Consider the following 9,572-nt stretch of genomic DNA (forward strand, 5'->3'; position numbering starts at 1 on the left):
TCTAAAGTGTGTGTGAGGTGTGTCGCTTGTGTGTGTGTGTGCATGTGCGTGTATGTGTGTGTGTGTGCATGCATGCATGTGAGCATATATGAGCAAAGAACTGTGCCTGCGTGTTTACACACTCCCACAGAAAGTTACATGCCTCATACCTGAGTCTGTGAGAAATGACGCACATAAACCTTCTCTCTTCCTATCTGTCTTTCTTCAAATATATACCACACACAAACACACACACACACACACACACACACACACACACACACACACACACACACACACACACACACACACACACACACACACAAACACAAACTAAATAGTCTCCGACCACAGCTCGACCTTGAGACTGAACATGAACATGCATATCTCGCGTATACAGACCCCAAATGGTTTACCTCTGTGTGTGTGTGTTAACGTGGAGGTTTGCCAAGTCTCTCTGCAGAGAGAAACAATCCTCCTCTCCTCTCCTCTCCTCTCCTCTCCTCAAACTATTTCTCAGCATCTCCACTATCTGGATTTCAAACAGTTTGCTTCTTTAATGAGGGAATAGGATTGCTCCTGTTCACATCTTCTCCTTCTACTCCTCTTCTCTTCTCTTTGTTGTATCTTTCAAGCATTTGCTCTTCATTGTTATGAACTCCTCTTCTTCTTCTTTTTCTTACTGAGATCTGTCATCTAACGCAGGTCGGCCTGCAATGTGTATGCATAAATGAATAGTTAAGCATCTGTCTTTACGTAGGTGTGTTTATAAATCTATTTATGTTGCATTGAATGGAAAGCAATATGGAAATCTGATAGTGAAATTAGATGTATCTGTCTATCGGGAGGTAAGAGGAAGAGTCTCCTCTCTACTTAAATTCATTACCCATCCATCGATCCATCCATCCATCCATCCATCCATCCATCCATCCACTCTTTAATGTTAAGTTTTGACTCAACACTAAAGTTTATAAGCAGAAACACCAAAGCCCTGTCCTACTTAAACAAGCACACTCTGTCCTTCTCCTAAAATACATTTGGGTCCACCGTGGACCCTAATTCTGCAGGTCCTCCTTCTCTGTATTCACTAATTCATAATGAGGTCTATAATGTGAACTCGTCTTCATACTGGCCTCCACCTCAGTTTTATTTACAGTTATATAAATGTATTTCTATTGCCACGGCTTTTATCCTCGTTCTGACAAAATGTACCATGTTCCCTTCTGTTGGCATTTAGAGTCTTTCATCCGTCCTTGTCACCCATTTACATTTTTACATTTGACATTTTAGCTATTTATTAATTCATTTGTTTGCTTGTTTTGAAACAAGATCTTGTTATTAATTGTGGGTTTTGGTCAAATCTGCAGCAAACATTGGGACGTGGCCGAATTTCCAACATTTGTCAGTTCTTTCAATTGTGAATTAACTTCCCATTGTGTGACATTCCAGAAAGGATTTGCCAGGAGAGAAAATGTGTCATGAAAAGCATCGTCCCATTCATTCAACACAGAAACAACTCAGAAGTGAAGGTTGCAAAATTAAAACGTTTAATTGCAGGCTCTGATAGAGACTCTGTGAATGGACGGGAGCAGAAATCAATTGAGCTGACCTTGAGTCCTGCTTTGCTTCTCTTTCTCTCTTCTCTCCTCTGTCCATTAACCAAATTCGAGACAATGCCGCTCAGCTTTCACTTCTATAGTCAGGTGAAAATCATTTTAACATGGAATTTGAAAAGTTCCCATACACTTGTCATTTCTTTTTATCAGCACATTTCTAAGCCTCCCTACTATTTCCCTCTATCAACAAATTGAATTTGGCATCCGTGGTAGCATTGTAATACTAGTAGTAGTAGTAATAATAATTGGACACTTTTTACACGTTATAAATGTGCCCACATCGCGTTCATCTTACATGACCTCAGATATTTCAATATTCAATTAAAATATGATTTCATACAATAGAATAAGGTACAATACGAACCGATGAAACATGATAAAATGCAAAATATGACACACTTGGATATCATACAATGTGAAACAAAGTTGTACAAGACTATGCAACATGAAACAATAGGACACAATAGGATACAATTGTTCCACCATCTTGAAATGCAGAACTTTGATAGAAGCTCTATCATGTTATATCATGTTTTTAATGTTCCTGTATACATTGTCTTATATTTCCATGAAAATTAATGCTCCTGAACCTGCTTGGATGTTGTTTCCATTTACAGGTTCAAGTCACGGACATTTGAAGGGAAGCGATCAGACCGACGCATCTAAAGCTGTAGTAACTTGTGGAGGATCAGCAGTAAAATACACATTACACCATGGGGCTCCTCTAAGAAGAAGAAGAAGAAGAAAGAAGAAACACTTTTAAATCAGGAGGTTTCACTCTGCAGTACAGGAAACACACAATTAGCATAGTAATGTGGGAAAGCTCATTACTTTTCAATCGGTGCACACAGCTTTCTGTGGTACAAAACGGAGTCAAAACGTGTTTTATTTCACTTTTGCTGTGAGTGTTGATGTATATACTGTAACTCTCACATCACTTCTCCTGCTATTCCTCTGACAGGCCATCACTGACTTCAGGTTGGAGGCGTTTTGGTCTCAAGGTGCTGTGCAGGTTAGATTACAGGAAATTGGAACTATTTGATCAATCCTGGTGGGGAATTGTTGACTCAACTGTATCATATAAACAAATCACAAACAAGGGGAATGTTGCAGCCGAAAGTGAACGGCCACATTGTGCTAAGAAATGTGTGGTATGTCCTTTGTTTATCTGTAATATCGGCTGTGTCTCATTGCATTTGAGCGTAAGGTTAAAGTCTACAAGAGCAGCTTCAGCTTTGAGATTGTGATAAATGACAGCTGATGGCTTGGCGTTTAGACAGAGACACATATAGTCATGTTCAGTGGATGGCAACAACACTGCTGCATGTGTAAATATAGTGTGACGTGTGGAGGGGAAAAACATCCAAATAACAGCCTGAAACTTACAATTGCAGCGAGCATAACAGAGAGAATACAGAGCTGTCTGTAATAACAGAGCAGCCACAGCGTGTAGGGACAGAACATTGACATTTTGTAGCTGCACAGTAACATCAGGGTCATATTTAGTGACGGGACACACATGTTTATTTGCAGGACAGCGGCAGCCTACGCTTACACTCCACGTCTTATGCCTGATTCCTATTTTTTTGTTCACCGGATGGAAGCAAACAACGGATGCAAATGAGAAAGAAATCATCACCAGCTATTGTTTTTCTGAAACATCTTTAAAGTTTCACAGCGACTAAACTGGTGGAGAGGGAGAGAGCCTTTGATGAGGAGGCTGGGGAGTGTGTGTATGTGTGTGTGTGCAGCAATGGTTGATTGTCTGAACGACTGAAAGCTTTCAAAGCAATTACAGATCATCATTCAAATGCTGTTTCAGATCAAAAATGGTATAATTCAGATATGTGTGTTTTAAGCCATAGCAGATCTGAGACGAACAGGTTTCGGACTGTTTACATGTTCTAAAGGCGTATCCGGTATGAGTCAGAACTGAATCACTTTTTTTTCCCGGCAGTGACACACAGTGTAATAAGCCTCAGACCTGCAGCTCACACAGTTGGATTGAGTGTTAGCACAGCAGGAACACACACACACAATCACCAGTTACCAAGAGCATGACCACTGGGATAACAACCTAACCTGAGCTGTCAATCCAAAGCTCTATTAGGCACTGACGATGCAGAAATGGCGGCATGTCAATCCCGTTAACTGCAAACCAGCGTCTGACGTTTCCACGGCGACCAAAAGTTAATTTATTATCATTTTACTTTTTAAACTTCTCTTCTCTTTTAAACCTTCTATCCTGTTTCTTCTTCTTTATGAAATTATGGCAGATTCCAAATCCTCTGGGCGGAGCTGGTTTGTATCAGAGCAGATTCAGGTGGTTAGTAAGTCAATACAATGGTATGTCTGTCTCCGTCTGTCTGTCCCTAACACTGTCTCTGACTTCCTCTCCTTCTCTGTCTCTCCCTCTTTCTCATCGTCCTGGTCTCTCTCCCACTCTTTCTTTCATTCTTCCAGTCCCTCTCTATCTCTCATCCTCATCCTCTCTCTCTTTTTGTCTCTCTCAACCCCGTCTCTCCTTCGTTGTCTTTGTCCCTGTCCCAACTGTATGTCACTCGCTCTCTGTCTTTCTCCCCTTTTCTCCCTCTCTGTCTATCTATCCACCTCTCTTGCGCTCTCCATGTCTCTCCTTCCAGCCTCTGTCTCTCATTTTTTCCTCTGTCTGTCTGTCCTCACTCTCCCTGTATCCCTCTCTCTCATTTTGTCTTTCTTTCCCTGCCCTCTCTACTTTTCCTGTCTTCCCTCCATCATCTGTCTATTTCTCCTCCTCTGTCTCACCCCCTACCATCCATTCATCTCTTCCCCACTCTATTTGTCTCTCACTCCATCCCCTGTCTCTCCTTCTGTCTATTTCTATCTGTACTCACTCTCCCTGTCTCTCTTTCTTTCGTTTTTGTCTTTCTCTCTCTCTCTCTCTCTTTCACTTTTCATGTCTTTCCTCCAGTCTGTGTCTATCTCTCCTCCTCTGTGTCTCACCCATACCCTCTCTCTTTCTATCTGTCCTCACTCTACCTGTCTCTCACCCCCCTCTCCCTTCCCCCCCTTCTCCCTCCGCCACCCCCTCTCTCTCCCTCCCTCTCTCTCTCTTTTGAATCGGGCCCGTGTTTGTGTGACGTCACAGACTATCCCTCGCTCACGCCGCTGCGCTCGCGAGCAGCGTCTCTCTCCCTCTCACGGCGTGTAACAAAGTGGAGAGTCGGCGAGAGCCCGTAGGAAGCGAAAAGAGAGAAACCGGAGAAAGAAGGAGAGAATGGGGCGGCTGAACACACATCAGGAGGAATAACAAACCATTAGCGAAAGAAAAAGAAGAAGAAGAAGACAACGCGAAAGAAGGGGAAGAAGACGGAGGAAACCCCCCACGGGAAAACTTTAAAGAATCCCACGGCCACGTTTGAAAACATGGATACACTTTTGCCTTTGGGACTCCTGCTTCTTCTCTGGAGGACCGTCTCCGCTCAGATACCGACAGGTAAGGACGGAGACAGCGCACTGTTTGGACTTTTCATGATGGGAAAAGAGAAAAGTTCGGAGAATTGTGTTGCCTTTTTGTTGTTTTTCGGCGTTTAGCGCGAGCCCGTGAATTCCTGACAGGTGTGTTTGGGGGCGCCGGGGAAAAGTTGGAAACGCTGCCCCGCACTCCGTTTCCTTGCTTTCTCGCCTGTTTTCTCGCATTATCGTGCTTGGAAAATGCAAGTGGCTTACCCGCAAAGTGTATTTGTTGCAGTTGAAATGAGGAAACGGTGTGTGTGAAGCGCGTTGACGCCTGTGTGAGAGAGTGTATGCGGTACGTTTCGGTCCGTCCTGTTTGAATCCTGCCTGTTTGCCAAGTAGGCTGCGGTGCTAAACACGCAACGATGCGACTCACTCAACTCAAGCAAAGTTCCCACACACGCATTTACAAAGCACAATGTTGCCTTTCATGCTGAAGAAACGCGATTAGACAACGTTTACACGCAACCATGAGCGCGTATCGTAAACATTTGCACCTTTTTTTCTTCTTTACAGTTAATAGTTAATAACGTTTTTGAAGATCTTTGAATAAAAAAGTTAGCAGAATCACCTTTAATCGAGGTATGCCTGCGGCTGTTGCGTTCACTGACATTGGACTTTATGGTTCTTACGTGCGTTGCATTCAACAGTGTGTTCATTCCGACTCATTTGGTCTTTAATACGTTTGTTATTGTAGTCAAAATGGCTTGAATCGTTAAAGACGCCGGAGTTTGAGAGGAAATTATCAGTTCATTCAGTTGTTTTCGCTGTTTGCAAACGATCCCCGTCTGCTCCAACTTTATTCCCGTTGCAAACAGTAAAACCTAATGATGGAGAATACGAGGCTTTATACGCCGTTCACCTGTTTGATGATGGGGAATGTGATCGTTTTTCCTGCATTTCTCATCTTTTCTGTCCGTCAAATTAACCCGGTTGTCCGCGGAGCCCCGGTGTGTGTCTGTGTGTGTGTGTGAGAGAGCGAGCTGTATGCGCAGAAACGCGTACCGAGCTCCATCCAGGAAAACACACCGAAGTGCCCGCACCAACGCCGCCAGGATGCGCTTTGATCCGACGCCTTTACGCACTAAACTCCCCCAAAAAACAACACAAACAAACTCCTCTTCATCCTCCTCTCCTCCTCTTCTTCCCGTGCAGCCAAAGTCTCCCCGATCCCCCCTTTAATCGTGTGCGTTTTTTATTTCCGATTTGAGCAGTTTGCAGAGTTAAACACAGAAAGCAGCTGTTCCAAAGTTAACTAAAATAATAAAGCTAATTAAGCTGAAATAAAGCAACGCAATCCACTTACAATGCTTCATTTACGCGCCGGAAATATAAACAGAAATAGTATAAAGAAAATGTCGTTTCTAATGCAAGGCTTGTTAATGACTTGCTTAGAAATTGCACATTAATTACCAGTTTTATTGCGCCCCCCATCCCCCTCCCCCTCCCCTCACCCCCACTCCTCTGTCTCCCCACCAGCTCCCCCCTCCCCCCTCCCCCTCTCCCTCTCCCTCCCCACGGGGCATTTGGTCCTCTGGGTAACAAATGTGTGGAATTTCTTTGAGGCCTCTTTGGGAATTTAAGTGCTGTTAATTTGCAAGTAAATACTACTGAGTGGATGCTGTTTTCGTGGGAGAGAGAGATAGAGAGAGACAGAGAGAGAGAGGGAGAGAGCGAGAGAGAGAGGAGGGCTGCCATTAGTGAGGAAAGAAAGGGCAAATAAATAAATTTCAGGCGTTGCAATTTGGAATAAAGACTGTTATCTCCCCCAAACCCTCTTGGAAATTAACAATAAGGGGAAAATTAATAAATGGGAATGTCTGACTTCAATTAAATTAAATACATTTGACTGTAAAGTGGATCATTTCCATGCCCTCTACTGCACTGAAGTGTTTTGGCTGAACGACGAGGATCCACTGTGAAATCACAATAAGCTCAGATTTTGATACAAAGTCGTTACTATCATTGAAAGCACTTGGGAATGTTTAGTAATTTTGAGTGTGATGTGTCATCGGCGAGGCTGATGGGACTAATGGGCAGTGGCCGTTGTGAAGTGCAACTGGGGGAAAAAAAGAGCAGAAATTGGAAATCAATAGTGAAGGGAATGTTGGAGAGATGTGTGTTGGAGTGCAGCTTTGCAGCCGGAGTGGCAGAGGCGCTCTGACAACACACACAAGGACAAGAAAGAATGAGAGGGAGAGGATTTAAAAGTGGCTGTCAGATTATTAACTAAGTCACCTTGAGTTTGTGCTAATGTCTTTTTCCCTCTAAATCGTCTCTTTATCTTCTCGTTTTCCAGTCAGTCAAGATTGTGCCATAAATGACGTCACGTTTACAAAATTTGTCTCTCACTTGTCTCTCCTTATCGTGCTGTTGTGCTGAAATTGTTTCCAGCTTATCACTGCCATGTCCGTGTTATAAATGCCTGTCTTTTGCAGGGTGTGGATCGGTTCTAGTCAGTGTTACTTGATGTCGCCACAAAGTCGACATAAAACTGGAGTTTGCGTTAATTCAACAACTTTCTCAATCTGCGTGTCCTCTGATGGAGCTGTGACACAAATTCCAGGCGTCTTCAATCTTAATGAAGTGAAATAATCGCTTTCCATTAGTGTCTCCACACGCCTTATAAGGCCGCTGCTGATACTGAACATCACAAACGAGCTGCTTTAATTATATTTGTAAGTGATTTGGGCATTTCTATCATTAAAGTCAAGTTGTCGCAATTAGGATTATTTTTTCTGCTGCTTTTGGAAGATGAAATGAAATAGTGTGTTTTGCTGGGAGGAGGAGAGACAGGAGGAGAAATGTAAGCATTGGTTTGTGTCTGTGGGCTTCTCCTACACTCAGGAGGAGGCTGTGAAAGCGGCAGGAGGGGAGTAGTGTGTACGAGCGCTCTGGTGTGTGTTGTGTTGATCGAATGTGTGTCATCACTTGTGTCGCTGTGTGTGTGCGTGTGTGTATGTAGGAGAGAAATAGAGAGCGAGTGGCCGATGCCTGTCGGAGCACAGTGGCACAAAGACAAACATGTGAACGGCTCTCATTCAGAGTCATGTAAAGACGTCGCCTCATTCAAATCATTAAAGCTCATGTAAAACGGAGCCAAACCAAAAGGCCCTCCTGTTTATTTTCTCCCTTAAAGTAACGCTTCAGCCTGCTGTCACTCATCCTAATGTCTACAAATCAAGCACTTCAACGCAGAGCCAATCCGCTCTATGCTTTTCAATTTTAAAAAATCTCTCCCTTCGAAAGCTCTGGCTCATTTCTCCACTCATTTGGGATGGAGCGTGCACACTCATCACTGTGTGTGTGTGTGTGTGTTTGTGTGTGTGTGTGTGTGTGTGTGTGAAAAATTATGATGAATCTGTTTTGCTAATTCATTAGCTAATTCCCCATAAGACTGTATGCATGAGTGTGTGTGGGCGTGTGAAAAATTCAAAATAGTCTAAAATGAATCAAATAGTAGTACAGGGAGCTTGGAACACCGTGCAGCCACACTTAAGCTCATTTTACAGAAGTTTTACATCCACACTTCAAATCAGAAAACAGCCAAATTGTCCCCCCCCCCCAGCCATCATCTGGTAAGGAGTGGCACACACACCATGACACACAGGTGAACCCTCATCCCGTTGCTTCCTGTCCCTTATCACATTAATAGTCTCCTAATACACCCAAACAAACTATTTACCTGTTACGATGATCACATTTGTCCATTTGTGTCAGCGGATGATTGATGGCCGCTCATGAAAACAAGTCATTCCGGCGCCACTGGACTGAGGCCACAGATTAAATCATAATTTTTGTGATCGCAAAGTCAACAGAAACATAAAAAACTGATTTACGACGCCGCCTGCTGGCATTCCAAACGGGCAGTCAGCAGAGAGACGGAGGAGAAAAGTTGCCGTCTAAGCATCACGGATAAAAAAGCACAAACTGCATCTATTACATTATTAAGATGTGGTTTGATATGAAATTGTTTAATGTGGCGGTTTGCAGGGATTAAGATGATGGTTTACACGCTTCTTGGTCGGCCTCTAGACACAGTCGCTGCGATCAATCAGCAAGCAACACCGACCCAAGAAGGTGGTGCAGTCCCACTGAAAGTGTCCAAAACAAATCGGCCATCTTTGAAATATCACATCCCCCCTGATGAAGGATGGTATTAGTCCAGCATCATCAATCTCCACTCTGCCCTGTTTGGCTCCGGTCACAGCTGTCAGTGCAAGGGGCCCGGAAACTCACACACACACACACACACACACACACACACACACACACACACACACACACACACACTTACACACATGGCTGGCTAATGACAGATTAAGTAATCAACACTCTCAGCTGATTAATTACATTACAGTACACGGGCACACTCGCAGACCTTCACACACTCTTTTCCCTCACACTCCCGTTAGACACACAGATGTGGAGTAGCCTCGGCGCCAGCTGTGCAATCGAGTGTGCGCGGCGATAATGTGGAGA

General features: G+C 43.7%; 1 protein-coding gene across 2 annotated transcripts in view; it reads left to right on the forward strand.

The window, feature by feature from the left end:
• The first annotated feature begins 4,766 nt into the window (after window positions 1–4,766).
• The window catches only part of ptprk (protein tyrosine phosphatase receptor type K), an 81,776-nt gene continuing 76,970 nt past the window's right edge, over window positions 4,767–9,572 (forward strand). For both annotated transcript variants that reach the window (XM_076167041.1, XM_076167047.1), the window contains exon 1: window positions 4,767–5,070. In XM_076167041.1, coding sequence (XP_076023156.1) covers window positions 5,001–5,070 — 70 coding nt within the window. In that variant the 5' untranslated portion in view covers window positions 4,767–5,000. The remainder of the gene's footprint in view (window positions 5,071–9,572) is intronic.

The sequence above is a fragment of the Genypterus blacodes genome, unplaced genomic scaffold, assembly GCF_046128005.1.
Source record: "Genypterus blacodes isolate CSIRO-AG114 ecotype Tasmania unplaced genomic scaffold, CSIRO-AGI_Gbla_v1 ptg000013l_1, whole genome shotgun sequence".
Taxonomy (NCBI): Eukaryota; Metazoa; Chordata; class Actinopteri; order Ophidiiformes; family Ophidiidae; genus Genypterus; species Genypterus blacodes.